Here is a 26618-nt window from a genome sequence, read left to right on the forward strand (position 1 = left end):
TTGCAGTCCTTTTCCTAAACCTTCATAAAGTCTCTTCCCTTGATTATTCTACATCACTCTAAACTTGCTAAGAGAGAACTTTGCTACCTCACTCCTACAGAAATAGCAAATCACCCAAATCTTATGGAAGAAAAGTTATATTCTCTTTTCCTAGCAATAAGCCCAAATAGGGCACATTCGTCTTTCAAATGTCATTGAAATAAATGATTCATCTTTTCATTGCTCTTCACTGTCCTCTCATTCTGCATCCTAGATTCCATATAAATGATTGCTAAATCTGAGAATCTGCAACTCCATTCTCAGATGTCTCGAGACTTCCTCTGTTGTTAGCTATATTATTCTTGACTTGAAGACTTGAAACTGCATATATTCATTTCCTGTACAAAACTTGCAAGCAACTAAACATATGTTAATCCCTTACTGGGCAGATAATTAAATCAAGTGATGAGATCTCTCAATGCCTGCCATCCATTCATTTATTCATGAAATATGGAAAAATCACTAGGACAATTTGAACTTGATTTCGTGAAGGTGTCAGCTCAAAATGATGACAAACCATTCTAGAGATCCCTTGTCCGGCATTTCTATAATATTAAAGGTATGCTTAAGTCTGCCATTTGAATTCTCACCTAGTATCAAATCCCAAATCAACTTCCTCCATCAAAATTTTTACCCCCGTAATGAATGATACATGATCCATAATGCGCACTCACCTAGTCTAACAAGCATTGAACGCAACTCATTCATCAACATTCAAGAAATAAGGTACCAATTATTGCGCCTTTCACATAAAAGGACAATTGAGTAAAGAATGAGAACAGAGGAAGTTGAAAGAACTTGTTGCAGTACACTTCTATGAAATAATCGCAGACATATTTGTATGACCAGCAAGTAGCTTGATTTGGATGTCGGCTCCCTGCATTGATGGTAATATCAACATGCCAATCACCAGAGAACATGCCATAAATTATCAAATTCCAATACATCTCCGAAAGAAAATTGCAAATATAAGTATGAAGATTAAACAACAACAGAACATTGACCTGTAATCGAGAGGAGAAAGAGGAGAAGAAGGTTGCTACCACTGATAGAACCACAATCCCATATGTGGCTACTTCTGTGACTACTCTACTTCTGTCGGTGGGCGATGTAATCGGCCAAATGAAGCAAAGGTGCCGCCTTTATGGGATCAAACTCCGAAAGCTGATCCTTTGCATCCTTGAGCAGCTCCTCGGCGAATTCTCTCGACTTCTCCAGCCCCATGAGCTTGGGATAAGTGGTCTTATCGCTGGCCAGGTCCTTCCCGGCCGTCTTCCCGAGCTCCTGCGACGACTTGGTCACATCGAGGATGTCATCCACCACTTGGAATAGCAGTCCAACACACCTAGCATAGCGCCTTAAACGCTCGATCTGATTGTCAGATCCCCCGCCGACAATCGCTCCGATCACCACCGAGGCCTCCAGAAGGGCGGCGGTCTTGTGGAGGTGGATGAACTCGAGCCGGTCGAGGCCGACCGGGATTCCCAGCCCCGTGGACTCCATGTCGACCACCTGGCCCGCGACCAGGCCCTCGGCCCCGATGCAGTGGGAGAGCTCCCCGACGGCGCGGACAACACGGGCGGGGGGGACGGGGTCGTCAGCGGGGTAGGAGGCGGGGTCCGCGAGACGGCCAAAGGCGAGGGCCAGGAGGGCGTCGCCGGCGAGGACGGCAAGGGGCTCGCCAAAGACGCAGTGGTTGGTAGGCTGGCCGCGGCGGAGATCGTCGTTGTCCATGCACGGGAGGTCGTCGTGGATAAGGGACATGGTGTGGATCATCTCCAGGGCGGTAGCGGGGGGCATCGCCTGGCGCTCGCGGCCGCCGACGATCTCGCAGGCGGCGAGGCAGAGGACGGGGCGGACGCGCTTGCCGCCGCCGAGGAGGGAGTAGCGCATCGCCTCGTGGATCCGCTCGGGGTAAACGAGGGGAACGACGGCGTCGAGGGCCTGGTTCACAGCGGCGGCCTTCTGGAGCATGTACCCCTTGAAGTTGAACTCCACAGCCGACGGCGCCGCGGCGGAGGCGGCGGCGTTGACCTCCATCGCCGCACGGGCGGGGCGGCGGCGGCGGGTGGAGGGGGCGGAGGCGGAGGCGGAGGAGGGCGGGGACGGGAGGGACGGGGAGAGGAAGGAGGAAGAGCGGGTGGAGAGGTGGGCCCAGGAGCCCACCGGGCTGCAGAGGAAATGAGCGAAGGAAGTCATTTTGGTATTCTTCGTCTTTTCTTGTTCCTTTCTTATTGCTGACTGGGAGAAATTAAAAAAAAAAAAGGTAACGAGCGATATGAGATTGCGGGAATAAAAGATTGTGAAACTTTTACGGAAAGTAGGGGAGGAGGGGATAACTAGAGAATTGCAGGTGGTGGAGCGGAATGGATTTGCGGCCACTTCTTGTGATCGTTCGGAGACGAAGGATTGGGAGAATTTATTCCAGGTATTGGTTAGGGGATAAGTATGGCCTATGGTTTAGGAATGGTTGCGGGGCTGGATAAGGAAAGAGGGGGGAAGAGGGAGGAACATGGAAGGAGATAAAGTGGGCAGATAGGCTTCCCCGTTCGTTATCTTTTTATAAGGTTTGAACTTTGGATTATAATTTCTACACGCCAATGCCAGCCCTGCTGTAGATTGAGATACACGTTTAGTGGAGCACCCACAGAGAGAAAGAGAGGTGACAGGTGTCTACTTGGAGGTACACGTTCGCTGAATCACCGAAGGTCACTATGGACGGATGGGATGAGAGGGGAGTCTGGAGGAGAATGGCAAACAGGGAGATGGCTGTATTGGACCAATGAAAACCTGACACGTTGATGATTTTGAGGTGGGGCCCACAGTTTCACGGGGTAGAGGGCTACCCCGGTGTGGGGTGAGGTGGTGATGGGGAGCGATCGTCTGAAGCAACGGACGGAGGACACACGGAATGCCGAACAGGGAGGTAGGTGTATTGGGCCAATGAGAAGTTGACAGGTAGATGATTTAATGTGGGTACCACGATTTTTAGGGGGTCGTATTGTGGGGCCGGAGTGGGGGAGATAGGGTCTGATCGTCTGAAGCAACGCACGACACGTTGCTAACATTTGGGCCGTGGTGTAGGCGGAGCACATGGAATGCATGACCGTGTGCAGTGGAAAGCACGGGTGATGTTTACCCAAAAATAAAAGGATGGGTGATGAGGCCAGGGCTGATCAGATGGACGGTCCGGAAGAAGTTGGGAAACTTCTCAGTGGTGTACAGGACGAGCTTAAATCAAGCTAGAAAATAGGATTTCTAAGGGGGACACATCATGTGAGAGTACGCTTTATGAGCAGAACCAAGTGTTTGAATTATTTTCAAGGTGAAAATGTAGTTTTTTGGTTGCTGCATTCCATGAGCAATTGGAGGTCATGCGTGATAAATGCCTTCCTGATGGCCAGGTGAGACCTACGTTATGCATACGTTAAGCAAAGGATTTACATTTAGCTATAAGCATGATGTTGTCTGGGTAAAATGTTGAGATTGAAAAAATCCAACTTGGATAAAACCTCTGCCCCATTGGAACCTAAGTGGTATCTAAAGTGGACAAATTATGACGGGGTTAGATTTTGATTGTTTTGCTTGTTTATCTTCATTAAGGTTTGAAAATGTCGGTGGCAAATTTGGATATAATCTAAATATGTTTGAGCAAACCTAGATAGAATGTATTGAAGAATATATAATGCATATCCTATATAGGCATAGCAATTTCTGATCCAGACTGCAATCCCGTTTGAAGTGGATAAGGAGTTGGGTTGCTGCTTTTCTATAAGCAATTCAGATTTGGATTGTTGTGACCAATGATTATAGATGAGTTAGGTCATCATAGGCTGGACATACCTCTGAAGCTTTAGGCCTTGTCTCATGATAGTAGTTATTCGCCCAACTGTGATAATTCCATAATTAATTCGCAGCCGACAATGGCCATAGACGAGTTGTCATAAGGCGCCATTATGGCAGTATTGCTATTAATTCTTAGGAGGATAATATTATGAGAAACAAGCTCGATGCCTTTCAAACATAGCAGGATAAATGTAGTTGAAATGAATTCAATCACATTTCCATAATGGCTGCAATTATGTTTCTACATTGTCATTATATGATTTTATGTTGTCATTATATGTTTTTCCATTGTAGTTGTATTTTTTTTTTTATTATTGAGATTTGATTCTTTAACAATTTGTATATAAACGCAGCATTTCAATGAATATAATGAGAGATTACAGCTAAAATAATTCCTCTCATAGTAGTAATGGTAGATTGATCCATGTATGGGACTCGGAACCTCTTGCTGCTCAGCAGATGCACTGGGCAATTTCTTTGAGAAAAGATGTGAACTGGCTTAAGCCCCTGTCGACTCTTTTTTTCTATCCGTCTTCTAAAGATAGGGAGAAAAAAGATAAATTTATTTAATTTTTAAATAAAAAATTAAAAAGTGAAAGCATGTCACACTCACATAGCCAATCTGCTAATAAATTGCCCATTTGAAAAATCTGCAACCATCAGCTCGAATCCTCACAGCATGTCATTTATTCCTCCATGTTGTGCCGGGCGAGATCTTGCTGCCATTCATAAGAAGTCACGCATCCATTAACGAGTCCAGCTAGTCTTTTGGAGTAAGTATCGATTTATATCTATTTTACGCTGCTCACAGTTATCAGTTCACTTTTTCAATCTTCTATGACCACCATTCACTAAATTCTTTCCAGAACAAGTTTAAGGATCTCTGATTACTTCTATGCCACCATTACCTAAGACAATTTGATATATTAACGAGATGGAGAGACCCATTTCCTGTTACGATGAAAGCAAAATCTTTTAATCTTTACCTCTTCAAATTGATTTGCTAATTGTAGTATCTCCATTTTCTAGAGCACTCCAATCTATTTAGTCTCTGTAGTAGGTTTTCCCTTCATATCATGCATCCAACACCAAGAGAACTGTAGTAAAATGATCAAATGGGATAAGGGTGGAGTTAATCATACCATTGTGATAGCAAGCCACGTCCTATACCTCATATTCTTTCACTAGATCAACAAGCAACAATGAGCTACTATCAATCTCCATGTTTAGGCTCACTTGGAAATATGGACATCTGTGATCCAGGGTTCCTCAACAACAGTTCGTCATCCATCCTTGATTTGCCATTTGAGGTAACTCAAATCACAATCATCCTCTAATTTCAAAATTGAATCTTTTATTATAATATCTTCTAAACTAAAATCTCATTTTGATTTGCTTAAAATTTATTTGAACCACCGTACTTCTATTGCATACTCTATTTTAAATCTATTAATATACTTGTGTCAATTTTAAGTTTCTAAGTTGTGTCATAATCAATATAAGTTATCATCCCAATATTCCTAATATCTATTTACCTACACTCGTATATCTAATTCTATGTATCATAAATTGTCCACTTATGCTCTGATACCATATTAATTGTTATACCTTCGATCCAAGATCATAAGTTGGAGATTGTGGCAACCACAGCATATTTATGAAGAACTCTCTCCACAAACATACAAAATATTTCGAAAATGATATCAATGCATCATAATAGAATTCATAATAAATTAAATCTAAAATTTAACAAATCAAAATCAACTTTAATCGCTTATAAAATTTTAGTAATATTCAAAGATCTTACATCAATTATACCTTGAACAGTAATCCTGTAAAATATATTAATATGTCTATGTCTAAACTTGGTTGATACTGTGGACTCTCACTTCTAAGCTCACTCTTAAAGCAGATTCGTAATTAAGAATCTGAATTTAAAAGATAAAAGAGAAGGGTACTGAGCTCGATAGTTCAGTAAATAATGAATATCTCAACTAGAGATTTTACATATTATCATAAGATATGATGTTCAAAAATAAATATCATAAACAAACATAAGAATATATTTCATGCTAATTAATGCATATCAAATTTTTTTAAATATTTATATACATATATAACTACAAATCTGATTCGAAATAAATCACATATAATCCAACAGCCATAACTACAACCACACTTATCCTTATGGCAGGGCCAAAAATAATGAGCTCAATCAAAGTGCTAACATATAACCTCCATTGCCAGGGTCAAAATCCAATGCACCATCTCCATTGGCAGAGTCGAAAATCAATGCACAACCCTAATTGATAGGATTGAAAACCAACATATAACCTCCAGTTATTTATTAGTCTGTCCTTGGGAGTCACTCGATATATTTCTTTTCTTTTGATTTCTTTCTCTTTCTGAATGTTCTTTATTGTCTTCTCTTTCAATTATTAGTGCTTATTTACTACATTAGCATGGATCACTACTACAAAATGGGTCTACAGTAGTGGTTCGACCTATAATCACTGTCATAGGCTAGCTATGATAGCGATTATCTATAATCATTGCTATAGGTCCAACATATGGTAGCGGTTATAGATAACCACTGCCATAGGCTCTATGACAGTGGTTTTGGAACTGCTGCCATAGTAAGAGCTGCCATAGTCCCTTATTGTAGTAATCGATAGTCAATTCATATGGTATCACTTGCATTCGAATTTCAGTCTTCAGTCTCATCTCAAATTTATAAACTCGTTCTCACTCACCATCCACTAATCTTAGATCAAATTTAGTTAGCTCTATAAATTTAGCTTCATATTTAGCCATACTTATACTCCTTTGTTTCAAATAAATAAACTCTTATTCTTTCTGAATTCTTACACTTCAAGAAAAATACTAATCATAGAATGAAATCTGGAATCTCTCCTAAGTGAGTCATTCCCCATCTTGTTCATATTTGCGTTCTATTCACTACTACCAGTTGAATGCTTCATCTTATAATAAGTAGACTACAAATCAAATCTTTTCTTCATCATGGTACTCCTTCATAGCAAATGCTTTTTTCATTTTTATTATGCAATTGTCGGCTTCCAACAGTTCAGTAGTTTCCTTGAAAGGTGGTGCTATCCTTTTGAATTCAACGATGTTGTTTCACTGCATCAGCTGCTCTACATGTCCATGTTGTTATGGTGGATGCTAAGGGTGTATTTTGGTGTGTTTGTTGTTGTTCAAAAAATTATTGCTATCTCTGTATCATCCCAACTAGGATTTGCATCAATCAAGCCATGTCTGCTTCTTGATGTACTGTCGGAGTAATTCCAACAAGATCAATGACACCCTCTTATTGGGGGGTGCCACAACTCAATTGGAAAGTACCACCCTTCTGTTGGTTTGATGTCTCTCCAACAGCACCTCGAGCAACCCTCTTTATTCAATGTGAGACCATCTTAACAAGCTTCCTAAATTTTCTTTTTAAACCTAATATCTAAAAATATTTAATCATGATTATTTTTGAAATAAAATTCTAAATTCTTATAGGACTGGCTCTTTAACAGTTCATAGTCAAGATCTCTTTACAAGGATTTATCAAAGTCATTAAAGGATCTTTCAATAATCTCAAAAAACCCTAGAAGACAAATATTATTCAGAAAGAGACACTTTTAGAGAGAGAAACTTATAGAGAGAGAAAATAAATTTTTTTTAGAAAGAGAAAATAGAGAGATAAACAAGAGAAAGTCGGACTTTTTAAAGGGAGAAAGTGAAAGCCTAGGAAGAGAGGGAAAAGAGAGAATATCTCTCCTTTTTTTTCTTCTTCTTCTTCCCATAATTTTCTTTTTTTTTTCTTTTTCTTTCTTCTTCCCCTTTCCTTCTTTCCATGGGTTCTTAAGCAAAATAGGGGACTTCTCATTCCCATTTATTCCCCAGATCGGAGGCCACGATCGATGTGGCGACAGTTGATGCAGCAGCAGCTGGCACATCGCTAGGGCTGTGATGCCATAGCCCATCAATTTTAGATCAATGGTCGGCGATGACTGTTAGCATTGGAAAATCAAAAAAAGGATAGAAGTCAAAAAAAAATAAGGCTCGGTTTATCCTAGGAGAAATCCTATGATTGCCGATTGGAATCAAGTCTTTGATGGTTAGAAAATTTAAAAAAAAAATCAATCTAAAAGTCTTAAATTCTTGCCTGACTTTTCTAGTGATCACTACAAGAATATTGAATATTAGCGATAGTATTGGCAATGAAAAAAAAATTTATCGCTAATAATACCTTTTAGCCACTACAAAATTGATAAAAAATCTTACCGTCACTAATACTATTAGTGATGATAATTTAATTATTAGCAGCTACAAAAACTGTCACTATAAGTATTTAATTTTTTCAAATTTTTTTGTAATATTTAAACATAAAATAATTAATAGTGATGGTGAATTTGGGTTATTAGCGATGGAAATCTTGCAATTGCTAATAATTTTTAAAAAAAAATCTTAATAATAATTTATAAAAATAATTTTTTTAAAAAATATTAGCAATTAAATTAGTGGTGGAGATGCTTTTTCATCTCTAATAATTCAAAAAATAATTTGACTTCAAATCGAATACAATTCGAATCCGATTCAAATCTAATTCGAAATCCTATCAAGTTTAATTTAATTAGACTTTAAATCCAAGTCCTACTTAGAGCATAAAATTTAATTAACCTCAAATTAAATTAAAATTAATTAAATTAAATCTGATTTAAATCAATTAAAAAAATAATTTTTAATTTGGACTCAATTCGAATCCAATTCAAAATCCTGTCAAACTTAATTCAAAAAGACCTTGAATCTAAGCCCTAATTAGATTGTAAAATTAAATTACCTTCAAATTAAGTTAAATCTAATTAAATTTAATCTAATTTAAATTATTAGAAGAAAATAATTTTTAATTTAGGTTCAATTTGAATCTAATTCAAACCCAATTCGAATGTAATTCAAAATCCTATCAAATCTAATTCAATTAGACTTTGAATCTAAGTCTTATTTAAATTATAAAATCTAATTAGTCTTAAATTAAAATAAATTTACTTAAATTAAATTAATTAGAAAGAAATAATTTTTAATTTGAATTCAATTCGAATCCAAGTCCAATTCCTTTCGATTCCAAATCGAAATTTTGTCAATCTTAATTCAATTAGACTTTAAATCTAAATTTTATTTGTATTGTAAAACCTAATTACCTTCAAATTAAGTCAAACTTAATTAAATTTAATCTAATTTAAATTAATTAGAAGAAAATAATTTTTAATTTGGGTTCAATTCGAATCCAATTCGAAATCCTATCAAATCTAATTCAATTAGACTTTGAATCTAAGTCCTAATTATATTATAAAATTTAATTACTTTCAAATTAAATTAATCTTAATTAAATTTAATCTAATTTAAATTAATTAGAAAAAATAATTTTTAATTTGGGTTCAATTTGAATTCAATTTAAAATCCTATCAAACTTAATTCAATTAGGCTTTGAATTCAAGTCCTACTTAGACTATAAAATTCAGTTAGCCTCAAATTAAGTTAAGCTAATTTAAATTAAATCTAATTTAAATTAATTAAGACTGAATCCATGATTCAATTCAAATCTAATTCAAATCTGATTCGAATTTAATTCAAAATCTTGTTAAACCTAATTTAATTTGACTTCGAATTCAAGTCCTACATAGATTATAAAACTCAATTAGTCTTAAATTAAGTTAAGACTAATTAAATTAAATCTAATTTAAATTAATTAAGATTAAAATCATAATTCAATTTGAATTCAATTCAAATCTGATTCGAATCCAATTCAAAATCTTATCAAACCCAATTCAATTAGATTTTGAATCTAAATCCAACTTGAATTATAAAATTTAATTAGTCTCAAACTAAATCAAGGTTACTTAAATTAAATTAAATTTAAATTAATTAAAAGAAAATAATTTTTAATTTAGATTCAATTCAAGTTCAATTCGAATCCGATTCAAATCCAATTCGAAATCCTATCAATCCTAATTCAATTAGACTTTGAATCTAAGTTTTACTTATATTATAAAATCTAATTATATTAAAATTAAATCAAATCAAATTTAATTTAATCTAATTTAAATTAATTAAAAAAAAAATTAATTTAGGTTCAATTCGAATCCAATTTAAATCCGATTCGAATCCAATTTAAAATTCTATCAAATCTAATTCAATTAGACTTTGAATTCAAGTCTTAATTGAATTGTAAAATCTAATTATCCTTAATTAAGTTAAGTTTAATTAAATTTAATCTAATTTAAATCAATTAAGAGAAAATAATTTTTAATTTAGATTCAATTTAAATCTAATTCAAATCCGATTCGAATCCAATTCGAAATCCTATCAAATCTAATTCAATTAGGTTCTAAATTTAAGTCTTACTTAGATTACAAAACTCAATTAGTCTCAAATTAAGTTAATCCAACTTAAATTAAATTAAATTTAAATCAATTAAGACTTGATCCATAATTCGATTTGAATCTAATTCAAAATTTTGTCAAATCTAATTCAATTAGGCTTTGAATCCAAATCTTTCTTGGATTATAAATTTCAATTAGTCTCAAATTAAGTCAAATATAATTAAATTTAATTTAATTTAAATTAATTAAGACTAAATCCATGATTCAATTTGAATCCAATTCGAACTCAATTCGAATCCAATTCAAAATCCTATCAAATCTAATTCAATTAGGCTTTGAATCCAAGTCATACTTAGATTATAAAACTTAATTAACCTCAAATTAGATAAAATCTACTTAAATTAAATATAATTTAAATTAATTAAAAAAAATAATTTTTAATTTGAATTCAATTCGAATCTAATTCGAACCAGATTCTAAGCCAATTCGAAATCCTGTCAATCCTAATTTAATTAGATTTTGAATTCAAGTCCTATTTAGATTGTAAAACTTAATTACTTTTAAATTAAGTTAAGTCTAATTAAATTTAATCTAATTTAGATCAAATAAGAGAAAATAATTTTTAATTTGGGTTCAATTCGAATCTAATTAGAATCTGATTCGAATCCGATTCAAAATTTTATCAAACCTTGCTTGAAATATTAAAATCTAATTAGCCTCCAATTAAACCAAATCTAATTAAATTAAATCTAATTTAAATCAATTAGAACTTGATCTATAAATTAATTATGTCTAAAAATTTAATAAAATCTAATAATAATTTTTAACCATCCAAAAAATGATCAAGAAGAAAAAAAATTAATATTAAAAAAATTTAATAGTATTAGAGATGGTATTAGCAAAGGAATAATATGTCATTGCTAATAATTTTGAAAAAATATTATTTTAAAATTTTTTTAAAAAAATTAATATTAAATTTTAATATTTTGAAAAAAATTAATAGTATTAGCGACGGTGGATGGATATTAGCGACGAAAAATGCCATCGTTAATATTCTGGCACACAAAATGGAGGTGTACCTATCGTATTACCGACGGTCGCTATTGCCATCGGTAATAGTCTAGCTAAACAGTACCCCCAGTCCGTCAAAGGGCAAAAAAATTTTGCGCTCATTCTCCTCCTTCCCGTGAATCCTCTCTCATTCTCCTCCTTTTCAATTTTTCTCCACCTCGCTGGTGCCTTCTCCTGACGACCGACGACCCCCCTCCCCAATGCATCCTTCTCGATGCTATCCGCTCCCTACACGTCCTCCTTCCTGGTGCCCCAACCTCACCGACGTCTCCTACATCGTGGCCCCTCACCCGCCACCCTGACCCCACCTCACCCATAATTGCCCCGACCCCGCCAGTGCCTCCTACGTCGTGGCTACGAGTCAACCACCCTAGCTGCGGTAGCCCCGATCCCACCGGTGCCTCCTACACCGTGGCCTTGAGCCAGCAGCCCCGGCCCCACCTCGACTGTGGCTGCCCCAACCCCAACCCCGCCAGCACCTCCTACACCGCACCCCAAGCCCGTCGCCCTAGCCTTACCTCGCCTACGATCGCCCCGACCCCATCGGTGCCTCCTACATCGCGGCCTTGAACCAGCCACCCCAGCCTCACCTCTCCCGCGACTGCCCTGACCCTGTCGGTGCCTCCTACATCGCACCCTGAGCTTGCCACCCCAACCCCGCCTTGCCCGCGGCTTCCCCGACCCCATCGGTGCCTCTTATGTCACAACCTCAAGCCAGCCTCCCCGGCCCTGTCTCACGCGCAGCTGTCCCGACCCGCTTGGTCGGACCCTGCAGCCCCTGCCCTACTGGCTTCCCTGTGGCCTCATCCCTGTCGGTCTAACCACACAGACCCTGCGGCCCCATCCCTGTGCCAGCATATCTACTATTGTGAGTATTAACGATGGCATTAACGATGGCTAGTATTGTCTCATGGTTAAAGGTGCAGAGGAACTTGCAATGCTTTATTTTTCAATGGCTATATTTTAATGATTTTTTTTTTATTTTTTCTGATGATGATCCAAACTAAATGGATATTGAAGGGACTGGCCTCTTTTTTTTCTTTCCATATAATGTCTTAAAGCTGATGGATGCCAATGGGTTTTGGTCGCTAATTCTTACGGTTGCCTTCATATTTTTCCTGATGATGATCCAAACTAAATGGATATTGAAAGGATTGGCCTCTTTTTCTTCTACCCATATGATATCTTAAAGCTGATGGATGCTGATAGATTTTACTTGCTATATTCTTATGGTTGCCTTCTTATTTTTTCTAATAATGATTCAAACTTAATTAATAGATATTAAAGAAAATGGCTTCACAGATTGCTATGGGCTCTTTTTTTTGTTCCCATATGATGTCTAAAATCTGATGGGTGCGATGGATTTTGCTTGCCATTTTCGAGGACAACAGAAGATTTTACATAATGAGAACTAATCTCTTCTTTTGCATGTTCGGAGTCCTACATCTTTTTTTCTCCCTTTGGGTGGTCATTAGCCCTGGAGCAGCAACTTGCTGGTATACTATGGATTAGAACTTGTCTTCTCTTAAACACCCCCCACAAATAGTAATTTCTTTGGAATCCTACAACTCTAAGAAATCATGGACTGGGGCTCTACTTGCCTAAATATCTATTTATTTTTACTAGATCAACTTGATGCCTTTAGTAACGTTGTCCTTGATCTGTAGCAGATGACGTACCACAGCAAACCTATTTCTAGACCCACCAATCGATGTCGATCCTTCATCAGAGAGATCAAATGTTATGTAAGATTGTTAGTTAACATCTGCAATATATCAGTAGAAAAATAATTTTCATCTAGTCGTACATGATAATGTGTTGGTCTGTATGGCTACAAAGATAAAAGTCAAACTCTGTCGGATGACAAATACTTATGACAAGTTGCTTTTCATCGAAGAAGAATTACTTCTTGCAGAAACTAGAATGCTCGAAAGGGAACTGGAATCATACATTATCAAGATATGGGCAAAAGTATCCTATTGATGCAGTCAGGTATCTTTTTTCTGATTTATGTTTCAGACTAACATTGCTCATTTTTCTTTCGTCATAAATTATACACATTACCTTTATGAATGTGGTACAAAGTTAAGGTATCATGATATACAGTTAAATAAATATGATACATAGTTATTTTATTCTGGTACATAATTAATACAATATAATATATAATTATTTTTATTTTTAGAGATTATAGATCATGTCTTTTCGAGGTCATAGCTGTCACAGTCGATGAGGAAGCTCTGGAGGAGAGAGCTCTCATGTAGCCAACTCACATGGTTCTGCAGCATACATACCATGTGATAAACTCTAATACTTTAGTTATTCTTTTTTATGTTATTTTATTCTTTATTATTTAATGTAACATTCTTTATAATACCTTGATACTCTCAGGTTCGGATGATAGAGGGTCATTAGTGACCCCACAGTGACATGTAGTAGCGAGACCCCACAATGACATGTAGTAGCGACCGGCTCTCAGTCACAGAGGCATGGTAGAGGACCCACCCAACTCGCAGCACCTCTAACTCGGTCTGAAGATAAAGAGCTCATCTATATTCAGAGCCGCTTGTAAGTACCATATCTTTACTGAATATGTTTAAAATTTAACTATTATAGAGTCTAACATTTATTGATCAAAATCAATTTTGCAACATATTTAAAGAGAGCTCTGTGCCTCATGTGGTTATCGAGATCATCCGACGATTGGTGCTGGGGCTGATAGACACGTTCTCCAATTGACCGTCGGGGGTACGTGATGCAGCTTGGGAGATGTTTCGGATAAGTCAAAGATGTTTAATTTAATAAATCATGGTAGGTTTATATTCTATTTATTAATACATACTTGCTTCTATTTACAGGACTACTATCGATTCTTATCTCCTCAGGATGAGGAGGCTGGCCATTCGATCTTTGAGCAGGTGGCCATATATAGGTTTTGAGATGGACTACATAGCCTACGGCAGTCCACCATCAAACATTCCAATTTTCAATCACCATCAGACTAAAAGTCCTACAGGGATTATTGGATGCAGATGGATGCATAAGAGGCCCTTTGCAATCAGTGGAGCAGGGAGGAGTATGCCGATAGGTGGCAGAGAGTCCGACAGAATCAGACCATCCAGTAGGATCTGATCAGGCACACGGGTGGCTCCATCGGCACACATGTTGTGGTTGATAGACTGGTAAGAAATCTATACCAAAACTCTTCACTAGAACCGTAAAAACTCTTATATGCATGTTATAATTAATTTAATTTTATTATTTACTTATTATAGACACAGTAACTAGATCGTCCACCAGATCAGCTGCAGTTATGGCGGGCCACACACTAGTCTAGGAGGACTGGTGACTATTTAGATTCTATATTGTGATAGATCGTGGTAAGAATTTTAAACTTTATTTACTAATTGAGTTGTTACAGGATCTGATTTTTATATTAGAACTAATGTATTTCTGAACTGTGCAGACATATTACGCGGTGTACGTTGCTGAGAGGTACGACGATAACCCATCTTCTCAGCCCCCATTGATCTTAAGAGATGGCTTAGTGCCACCAGGGGGTGAGTAGGAGTCGGATCATAAGATTCGACCACAATTTTGACCCTCCACTGGCTTGATATCCTTCGACGTCCTCACAGGTCTCGATATTCTAGACCTAGAGTGATGCGCACATGGAGGAGGTCGTGTAGAGACTTTTGAGCCAGCAACCTCAGAGTCTCCTGGACGCTATCCGCGATACGGTTGTGGAGCTTCTTTGGAACCCGCAGCTCTGCGATTTACTGGACTCGTTGTCTCAGTTATCACATTAGATAATTATATTATTAAACTCTTTTACTTATTTTAAGTTTTCATATTACAAACTTCATATATTTAGATTTGAATCTGAGAAGGAGATCTAAGGGCTAAAAATTCAATATAACCATCCAATCGATAGATCGGAGGTATCTATTAGCTTTGTATTATCGAATGAAATATGTCGGAATAATTTGTTCGAGAATCGAAGGAATATATTGAAGGATACGCCTCTGCATCAAAACTTACTAATATTATTTTATTTTTTTCATTACAGGATGCTAGGATATCAAGCTCTCATCCACCAATTGCTGAAGAGAAGCAAGAGGAGGAGGAGACTGACGATGATGAGGATCAGACCTAATTTTTTCTTTGATGTATTATATTTTTTTTTATACTACTTGTAAAAAAATTATATAATTTATATTTTTAATATAATATAATTAATTTTTAATTTTTGATTGTCATATTATCTTTGGATTTTAATTATAACAGATATTAGAAACCTTAATTCATTGTGATTAATTAAAATATATTTTAAAAAATATTATTATTAATTTTTAAAAAAAATAAAATTAATTATTAGTGACGGCATTAGCGACGAATAGTGCCATCGCTAATGCTTATTAGCAACGGTATTAGCGACGATAATGCCATTGCTAATATTTTTTTTAATTTTTTTATTTAATTTAAAAATTAAAAAGATAAAGACGGCATTATTGGCCGCTAATAATTATTAGCGATGGTATTAGCCAAGAAAATACCATCCTAATAGTATTTTAAAATTTTTTAAAAAAATTAAGTTAAAAATTAAAAAATAATTAGCGACGGAATTTCTTCATCGCTAAAGTCGTCTCTAATAGCCTTATTAGCGATGGCTAGGATTTTCATGCTATTAAGGGTATTTAGCGATCATGTTTTTTTCAGATTGTCTGTTACGACGGAATTAGCGACGGCAAGATTATTAGCGACGGCAAGTGGACTATTAGCGACAGCAACTAGCCGTCGCTAATAGTCTAGATTCTTATCATGGATGCATAGCTACGATTTTCAGCGAACACAATGAAAGACCTCCATGAAGGATTCCCGACGATTCTCGTCGATTTGAGACTCGAATCTCGATGAGAGGAAGAGAGAAGACCCCTCCCCTTTAAATAGGGTCAGAGGGGAGGAGTGGATCCCCTCCCCTTTAAATAGGGTCAGAGAGGAGTTCCACTCCTCCCCGTGGGGGATTTCGGCTCCGACTAGGAGTCATCAGGGAAGAAGACTCCTTCAATTTTCTTTCTCTTTTTTTTAGTGCTTTGAGATTAGTGTGATTGAGAGTTGGGGTATTACAATATGTGTGGTTTTGATACCTAATGAACCTTTTTTTCAAAAAGCACATCCTTAGAATGTGATTGAACTAAGGTAAGACATATCAAGACCACGGTGCCTACAACGTCTTTGCATGGTTTTGTGGTAGAAAAGACCCCACCTAGATGCCGTGATGGTTGTCAATCCTAACCTGAGGTTTATTTATGTCTCTGCTAGTTGGGAGAGCTTTGCAAAAGATTTCCATATTCTAAAGCACGCAATATTTATCCCATACCTGCAGGGCCTTTGCGTTGTTCCAGCTATCTTAAGACTGCAATATTGTTACACAGTTTTGGGTACACTGAAGCACCTATATCAATTGATTGCAGGGAAGCTTTTTCTAGTGGATACCATGGGTGGACAACAGTACCTGGCTCTATTGCCCCATATTGTTCCACCAATTACCACTTGGATGAGACCATGCATCGTACATTGAAGGATAGAGAAGAATATTCATTCAACCTTCACCACCAGTGGAAAGGTTTTGACAAGTTACCCATTCTTTCCTATCACACAGAAGTGCAGATAGTGCTTGCACGTTGTATTATGCACAATTTTCTCCAAACCGTACGTGGATGAGACCATGCGTCATACATTGAAGGATAGAGAAAAATATTCATTCAACCTTCACCACTTGTACAAAGGTTTTGACAAGTCACCCATTCTTTCTCTATCACACAGAAGTGCAGATAGTGCTTGCACGTTGTATTGTGCACAATTTTCTCCAAACCACACATCTAATGACTCCTACTTCAGTCTACCTGACAAAGACATGTTGGTAGATGTAGGAGACTTACAAGACAGTTATACTCAACCTAGGACGCAACAACAACAGGGATGAAATTGGACAATGGACAGCAATCTAAAGTCACAATATTTCGGAAGTGATGTGGTCTAGTTACACAAAAGGGGCTTCTATGGATGACTATTAGGATGAATTCGAATTATCTGACATGTATAATCTATTATAATTTATCTGATTAAATCCATCCAAATGTAACACATATCAGGATTTGTTTTACATGTTTTAATTGATCTGGACTCTGACTAAAGATAAACCTCTGATAAAGTAATAGAGATATATTTGATAGTTTAATAAAATTGAGCTCTACACAGCCATTGTAGATAATGTTCATCTGTTAGTTGTTGCGATTGATTTAGATACTGCCTCTGATGGATGAAGAATGTTATAAAAGAATACCTACAAACTTGATCTCCAATTCATCGGAGAGCTTGTGAGATCCTTCCCATTGGATATATTCGGATTAGGGATTCAAAAATCAAGATGTTGCTCCATGACATTGAGGAGCACATTCAAGATTGATTCTCTTGTGATTGCAGGTTACATACGGTTACAAATTGATTTTTTTGGGCTTGAACAAAAATAGCTGGAGGTACAATTATTTTCACATTTAAGATTAAATTTTCTATATTAGTGGTATTAGAGCCACCTTTGCTATTTTGTCTGGTCCATGATTGATGTAATATAAAAAATTTTTATATGCCAAATTTTATATTTATTTTGGCATATTATTGATGAATAGAATAAAGAAGAAAAGGACCTTTGTTTCTTCCTCTGACAGCCATTGGGATCAATCATAGATTTGATCTGGCCATCCTGGCTAGTTGCTTGTGATCAAAGTCATCATAATCTAAATCCATTCTCAGATTCTGCGATGGTAGATGCCCATATTATTTTTTTTATTTTATTATGCCTGTGATATTTTATGTTGTCCAGCTAAACAACCCAAGAGAGGGGGTAAACTAGGTTATTAAAATATTTTGAAATTTAACTAAATGTGTGCAGAGCAGAATTAGATTTAAGCTATAAGTGTAGTAGATCAATGAGCAGAAAATAAATATAATGGAAGAAGAAAATCACACACACACACACACACACAAATATAGCATATTTATAGTGGTTTGGTGCACCTCAAGAACCTACATCTACTCCCCAAGCGATCCCTTAAAAATTTTCACCATAATCAACCTGATTACAGCGTGTTTATTTTCACCGAGCTCACAAACAAACCTAATTGATTTTAATCCAGATCAACCAATTAAAACCTTTACAAGCCTTGTCCCAAGGCTCCCCCAAACTAATCCAAGTTTGGTATAAATCAGCCCTTCAAGTTTCAGCCCCTGCTGAAACTATTACAACAGATTTAAATAAGAAATTCAATATAACAATAAAAATTCTATTGTGATTGATTTGTTGTCGTTGAAGCTCTCTTTTGAGGATGCTTTGAATATCAGTAGGGAATGCTCTTTCTCTTCCTTGAATGCACTCAAAATATTCAAGAAAAAAGTTGTTGGAAGTGGGTAAATTTCTTGAAGGCTATTGAATGTCCAAAGTGCTCTTTTTGCTATAAATAGTGCTCTTCTCTTATTTTCTTGCTTTTCCTTTTATCTCTTAATCCTTCCTTCCAAGCTCTGATTAATTTGAACTCAATTTTAACCATTTTTGACTATTGGAGATGGAAAATAGTTGTTAGAAACTTTTCTAGACGAAAACAGGCTTCTGCAGAACTAGCCATTATGCCTATCAAACGATGTCGAATCAGCTCAAACTGGCTTTTGAGTTGGCTCGAGCTGGCTTTTGAGTCGACATGAACCATAGACCACAAAAACCATCAATCTGTCCTTCTAATAGAGCCAGCTCGGGTCTTGCTTCGAGCTGGCTCGAGCAGCAGAACTAGAATTTCAGCTTTCTATCCCCTGAGAGAGCCGGCTCGGGTCTTATTGCAAGCTGGCTCGAACTGTAGAGTTCAAAATTTAACTTTCTAGAGTATTGACAGAGCCGGCTTGAGTCTTGCTTTGAGCTGGCTCGAGCTGCAGTCCACAAAATCCAGCTTTCTATCATCTTGATTGTTGACCCAGGATTGATTTTGATAATAACAAAAGTATTTGAGAATAAATTGTTAAGTTACTAATGGTAATTATGAGGATGTGTAGTTTCAAAATTTCAAGTGCTCATAATTTTCAAATATTTTTCGATAACTAAATGAAGAACCACTACTCAAGAATTTAGTGAAGAAACTCTAGACTAGACACACCTTGCAAGGAGTTTTAATGAGGATTAAATCAAGTTAAGAAGGTAAGTCTAGTCTAGAAATAAAATTAGAGAAGAAAGGCTATCCAAACTCTATGATACATATTGGCATGCCAGCTGAGTCAACTCAGTGAAAATTTGAGCTGACCTAATCTCAGTGAGATAGCAAAAAATAGAAGGCTGAATTTTCAGGCAATATTCACTTAGCCGATTCAGCTCCAAATTGTGCCGACTTAGATAGGGAGTTAGTTGATCCAGAGGATCAGTGAGCCAATCCAGTCTCAGAAGACAGACAACGATAGAAATATAAAATTTTGGATCAAGTCTGTTGAGCCGATCAAGTGAGGAACTGAGCCAACTCAGAGAAAGTTGAGTCGACCCAGTGACTGTAATGACTAATTTTTTAGAATTGCAGCTTTTTGCCTCCAATCACTCCTAACAGCTAGTTTCTCTCTTCCAATGGCTAGAGCATTAAATGCAGCCATTTCAGATGACTTAAAGTGGTGAAAAACCTCAGGGTTATATAAGAAATCATCTTGAAGCATTGAATACACCTTGGAGGACATCCATTGAAGAGCATTCAAGTGATATTCAGTGCATTTTAGTTTGTGAGCAAAAATAGTAAAAGGAATGAGTGATTTCCAGAGATTCTTTTATCCTTCCACCATCTTCAGAGAGAGAGAGAGTCAGGCCACAAGCATTGAAGATCTTCACATATTTCTCTTAAGCATTCAAGAAGAAGAAATCAAGCAACTAGTAATCAACTCAAGATTTCTTTTCTTGAGGTTTCATTGAGTGAGTCTTTCTTTACTTAAACTTACTTTCATTTGTATTCTTTCAAGTTTCTTAAGGTGAGAAACTTGGGTTGATCCAAGCCTTGAATTGGATATTTGTAGTAGTTTGGTTGGTGAGCCAAGATTAAAATCAATCGGGGTTGATTGTTAGTCTGAGAAAATAATCATTATATGATTGTGATTGATGAGTCAAGGTTAAAACTAACTGAATTAGATTGTGAATCCAAAAAAAATAATCAAACTGTAATCAAGTTTAGTGATTATAGTTGAATTCTCAAGTGGTTTACGTAGGGCGTGGACGTAGGTGCTGAGGTTGGCATTGAACCATTATAAAATTATAGTATTTATGATTGTGTGCTTATTCCTTTACTATTCTCATTATCTGTACATCTTATAATTTGTCTTATTAAGCACTTGATAGATAAATCTGCATTATTGTCATTTAAATTTTTAAATACTCAATTCACCCCCTCTTTTGGATAGCCATTCTTGAGCAACAAGTGAGCAGCAACAAGTGATATCAAAATAGGTGCTCACTTGTTACTCATCTTTTTGAGCTAAAGATTATATAGCAACCCTAATGGGACTTCATTGGTTGAGGAACAATCAATCAATAGACCTCCGTTCTTCAATGGAACCAACTATATCTATTAGAAAGTAAGAATGAGAATATTTATACAAGCACTAGATTATGACATGTGGAATGTCATAATGATGGGCGCACATACATCCACAAGCATAATTGATGGCATGTCTATCTTCAAATCCAAAATAGATTGAGATGAATATGACAAAAAACAAGCTCAACTTAATGCCAAAGCAATAAATATTCTATATTATGCTTTGGATGCTAATAAATTTAATAGGATATCAACATATTTATCCGTTAAAGAGATTTGAGATTGATTTGAAGTCATCCATGAGGATAGTAGTCAAGTCAAAAAATCAAAAATAAATATGTTGGTACATAAATATGCACTATTAAAATGAAACCATAAGAAACTATCACTGAAATATTTATACAATTCATCGATATTTTAAATGGTTTAAAGAGTCTCGAAAGAGACTATTCTAATAGTGATGTGGTTTGAAAATTTTTAGGTCTTTGCCAAAAAATTGAGAGCCAAAGTTGACTGTCATTCAAGAGACGAAGGACCTAAATAAGCTTGCATTGGAAGAGCTCATCGGTTCACTCATGACACATGAGTTGAACATGAACCAAGAAAAAATAAGAAAAATGAAGAAAAAGAAGAACATCATCCTAAAAGCTGTTACCATTCATGAAGAAGATAGTGAGTCTGAAGAAGACTCAGAGGACGATGAAGAGATGGCAATGATAGCTAACAAGTTCAAAAAATTTATGAGGAGAAGAAAAAGGTTTGAACCAAAAAGAAGGTATAACAAGGAAGAAGGTAGCAAAGAGAAAGAGAAAGAACAACCTCCTCTTTGCCATGAGTGTAAGAAGCTTGGATATTTTTAGATGAATTGCCCATTGTTGAAGAAAATCCCCAAGAAGCCAAGACAGAAAGCACTAAAAGCAACATGAAGCAATGATAAGGATTCCTCTTCAAGTGAGGAAGAGTTTCAAAACGAAGAAAAGGTAAATCTTTGCCTTGTGGCTTTAGATAATGAGGTAAATGATGATGACTCAATTTCTAAATTTACATTTAAGAAATTGTATGATGCTTTCAATAACTTACTCTGTGATTTTAAAAAACTATCTCATAAGAATAAAGAACTTAAGAAAGAGAATCAATCTTTAAGTAAAGATAAAGCTAAAATAGAAGAAGATATGAAGGAATTACAAAGTAAGTTGGATGAATCAAATAAAAAGAATGAATCCTTATAAGAAAAGGTGAATAAATTAAAATCTATAGTAGATAAATTTGCACTAAGTTCTTAAAATTTGTAAATATTAATTGAATAACAAAAGTTGATTTTTGATAAAGCCGGTATAGGATATAATTCATTAAGGAAGTAAAAATTTTTAAAGAATATATATACAAAAAGTCAAAATCATGCTAGGAACATTACTTGTTATAAATGTAATAAGATTAGACATAAATTTATAGAATGTAAAATAATTAATGCAAGTAAAATCTCTAATTCAAGTAAATCAAAGATAAAACAAATTTGAGTTTCAAAAGAAACCATTTGTGCTAACCCCAAAGGATCCAAGTTAACTTAGATATCTAAGTTTACTTGATTGCTTGTGTAGGTGTGCTTGAAATCTGTGAGATCTAAAAGAAGATGATATCTTGATAGTGGATGCTCAAGACACATGATGGAAGATAAATTATAATTTATCTCTCTTGAAGCTAAAGATGGAGGTATGGTGACTTTGGAGACAACAGTAAAAAAAAAATCATTGATCTCGATAATATCTTGATAACACCATCCACTAGTATAGAAAATATATTGTTAGTTGAAGGTCTGATGCATAACTTGCTTAGCATAAGTCAACTTTAGCTTTAATATTTTCTTCAAATCTTCTTATTGTATTGTAACTAGTTCATTTTGATAGCATCAAACTTAGAGGAAAGAGACATGGCAATGTTTATATTGTTGATCTTGATGAATTTAAAAATGAAAATATTAAATATCTTGTTGCTATAAATACTAAAGTAAATGAATCTAGTTGGATTTGGCATAATAAACTAAGTCATGCAAGCATAGATTCATTAGCAAGATTAATTAAACTTGACTTAGTACAAGATTTATCTAAGATAAATTTTGTAAAGAATAAAATTTGCAAAGCATGTCAACTTGACAAACAAACTAAATCTTCTTTCAAATTCAAAAATATTATCTCAATATCTAGATCACTAGAATTGATTCATATGGACTTGTTTAGATCTATCTCAACAACTAGTCTTGGAGAAAAAAGATTTGAATTTGTTATAATTGATGACTACTCTAGATTCACTTAGGTGTTATTCTTAGCACATAAAGATGAAGCCTTTGATATGTTTTTTGATTTATTTAATAAAATAACTAGTAAAAAAGAGTATAGTATTTTGAAAATAAGAAGTGATTATGGTACCAAATTTGAAAATCATAGGTTTGAAAATTTTTATTCTAAAAATGAAATTAATCATAATTTTTCGGTATCTAGGACACCTCAATAAAATAGGATAGTAGAAAGAAAGAATAGAATATTAATTAAAATTACACGGACTATGCTTTATGAAAGCAACCTCCCAAAATACTTTTGGGTGGAGGCTAGTAACACCGCATGCTATATACTAAATAGCGCATTAATTAGATCAATTTTAATTAAAAAAAACTCCACATGAACTTTATAAAGAAAAGAAACCTAATATTTCATATTTTAAAGTTTTTGGATATAGATATTTTATTTTAATAAATGGTAAAAATAAATTAAAAAATTTTGATGTAAAATCAGATAAAGGTATTTTTCTAGATAATTCATCTAGTAGTAGAGCATATAGAGTATTTAACAAAAGAACATTGATTGTGGAAGAATTGGTGTATGTCATTTTTGATGAAACTAACTCTCTTAAAATAAGAGAAGAAGATTTTAATATGGATACAAAAAATCTAAAAAAAAATTGAAAGACATGACTATTGAAGACACTCCTCAAGAAAAAGAAGATGTGGAGCAACATGTTGAAGAAGTTGTGCCATAACCCCAAGATGATCAAAGTACATCCAATTTATCAAAAGAATGGAGGTATGATCACAATCACCCTAAAGAATTAATAATAGGTGATCAATCTCATGATATTAAAACTAGAGCATCACTTAGAAAAGCTATGAATTACTTTACCTTTATATCACATTTAGAACCTAAAAATATATCAGAAGTTGAAAAAGATCCTAATTGGATATTCGCAATATAAGAAGAATTAAACCAATTCGAAAGAAACAAAGTTTAGAAATTAGTTGAAACACCTAAAAACCTTTTAGTAATTAGAACTAAATGGGTCTTTAGGAATAAACTTGATAAGAAGGATAATGTAATTAGAAACAAAGCTAGATTGGCTGCACAAGGATACAATCAAGAAGAGAAAATTGATTTTGATGAATCCTTTGCATCCATAGCTAGACTTAAAGCTATTAGATTGCTCTTAGCATTTGCTTGCTTTGTGAATTTTAAACTTTTTCAAATAGATGTAAAAAGTGTATTCTTGAATGAATTAATTAAGAAGAAAGTTTATATAGAACAACCTTCAGATTTTAAAATCAAAAATTGTCTAATCATGTATTCAAAATTAAGAAAGCTTTATATAGATTAAAACAAGCACCTAGGACTTGGTATGATGGATTAAGTAAGTTTTTACTAAATAATAATTTTAAAAAAGGCACTATAGATAAAATATTATTCATAAAAAAAGATCAAATAATTTATTAATTATGTAATTATATGTTAATGATATTATATTCGGTGCTACTAATGAAGTCTTGTATGGAGATTTTGCTAGACTTATGCAGGATGAATTCGAGATGAGCATAATGGGAGAGTTGAACTTTTTCCTCGAACTCTAGATTAAGCAATCAAATGAGAAAATCTTCATCAACCAAAGCAAATACATCAAGAAAATATTAAAAAAATTTAGGATGAAAAATGTCAGAGGAAGTGGCACCCCTATGAGCACGAGTTGCAAGCTTGATCAAAATCCAAAAGAAAAAGCGGTAAATCCCAAGCTATATCCAGGTATGATTGAATCTTTGCTTTATTTAACTGCAAGTAGGTCAGATATAATGTTTAGCATATGTATGTGTGCATATTATCAATCAAATCCCAAGAAATCTCATGTAGTTATAGTTAAAAGAATATTTAAATATCTAATAAATACTCAAGATATAAGTTTATGGTATTCAAAACAATCCTCATTTGATTTAATTAGATATAGTAATTCAGATTTTGCTGGTTGTTGCTTAGATAGAAAAGTATAAGTGGTACATATCAATTTCTAAAAGTAAATTTGATTTCATGGTCTAGTAAGAAACAAAATTTAATAGTTTTGTCTACGACGGAAGCTGAATATATTACTGCTGGGACTTGTTGTGCTCAACTATTATGGATAAACAATAATTAGAGGACTATGGTATTACTTGTAATAACATTTCTATTCGATGTGACAATACAAATACCATAAACTTAACTAAAAATCTTATTTTACATTCAAGAACAAAACATATAGAAGTTAGACACCATTTTATTAGAGGTCATATACAAAATAATGGTATAATCCTTGAGTTTATGCCAACTGAAAAATAAATTGCAGATATTTTTACTAAACCTTTAAATGAAGAAAGACTTTATGCAATAAGAAAATAGTTAGGTTTATTTGATCCAATTTATTGAATTATTGAATGTGCATTTTATGTTGAAATGATTGCTTCTAATATGATGGATTTTTTAAAATTATTTATGTTTTAATTTCTTTAAGAAAGGCATGTTTAAATTACATCATTCTTGGTCTTGAAACCTGGTAGTTCTGGTTGTGCCTGATTGAGCCAGCTAACCCATTTTCTTCATGAAAAACCTAGTCGACCCATCACTGAGCCGACTCAAAATGAGTCTGAGTCAACTTAGTTGTCAGGAATCTTATTTTTAAATGAAATTTCTCATGGGATCTTTTTTGTTCGTTTCTTGTTTATTTTGAGCTGTCCCACTGATAAACCCTTAGAACCTTAAATCCATCCCTTAGAACCCCTAATCCACTACAAATCGAGGAGGATTTTGGATCTATGGTGCCTAAGAAGAAACTTGCTCCATGGTAGAAGCACCCCAGCCCTTTACCGCCACCAAGAAGAGGGATTCATGAAGAAGAACAGTGGACCAAATTTCTTCAAGACTCGTGGGCTGAGTCATCTCAATCAGTGCCTCTACCTCCTCCTCCGGTGCTTCCCATGGGAAGAAAGGTTGATTTTGGTTTCCTAGAAAAAGAGGATTTTGAAATCGATGATTACTTGAAATTTTCTGGGTGAAAGTATTTATGCACTTTGGATTTGCCCACTTATCCTAATCTAGTAAGGAAGTTCTATGGAAATGTTAGGGTCAAAGCACACTCCTTTGAAACGAAAGTGAAAAAGGTTAAAATCAATTTGACTGAGGAAAGATTAGGAGTTTTACTTAGAGCACCCACTGAAGGAACAAAAAAATTAGATGATACAGCTAGTGGGTTAAGGCTTTTATTTGGAAGGGTTTATGTAATGCACTTTGAGGAAATTTCTGCTAGAGATTTATCTGTGGAACATAGACTCCTTCATCATATGACTACTAGAATTCATCTCCCTCAGATAAGAAGGTTC

At 35.1% G+C, this 26618-nt stretch overlaps 1 protein-coding gene across 1 annotated transcript; it reads right to left on the reverse strand.

Moving 5' to 3' along the window:
• Positions 1-939: 939 nt before the first annotated feature.
• LOC105057980 (geranylgeranyl pyrophosphate synthase 7, chloroplastic) lies at positions 940-2593 on the reverse strand. The gene is made up of 2 exons (XM_010940735.4): positions 2380-2593; positions 940-2280 (listed from the first exon to the last, which is right to left on the reverse strand). Exon 2 carries the CDS (start codon positions 2236-2238, stop codon positions 1129-1131), a length of 1110 nt encoding a protein of 369 aa, XP_010939037.1. The 5' UTR covers positions 2239-2280; positions 2380-2593; the 3' UTR covers positions 940-1128.
• Between the last annotated feature and the right edge of the window lie 24025 nt (positions 2594-26618).

Source organism: Elaeis guineensis, chromosome 15 (assembly GCF_000442705.2).
Source record: "Elaeis guineensis isolate ETL-2024a chromosome 15, EG11, whole genome shotgun sequence".
Classification (NCBI taxonomy): Eukaryota; Viridiplantae; Streptophyta; class Magnoliopsida; order Arecales; family Arecaceae; genus Elaeis; species Elaeis guineensis.

Excerpts from the sequence above, each read along its gene's own strand:
- LOC105057980 (XM_010940735.4), bottom strand. The coding sequence starts at position 2,238 with ATGACTTCCTTCGCTCATTTCCTCTGCAGCCCGGTGGGCTCCTGGGCC.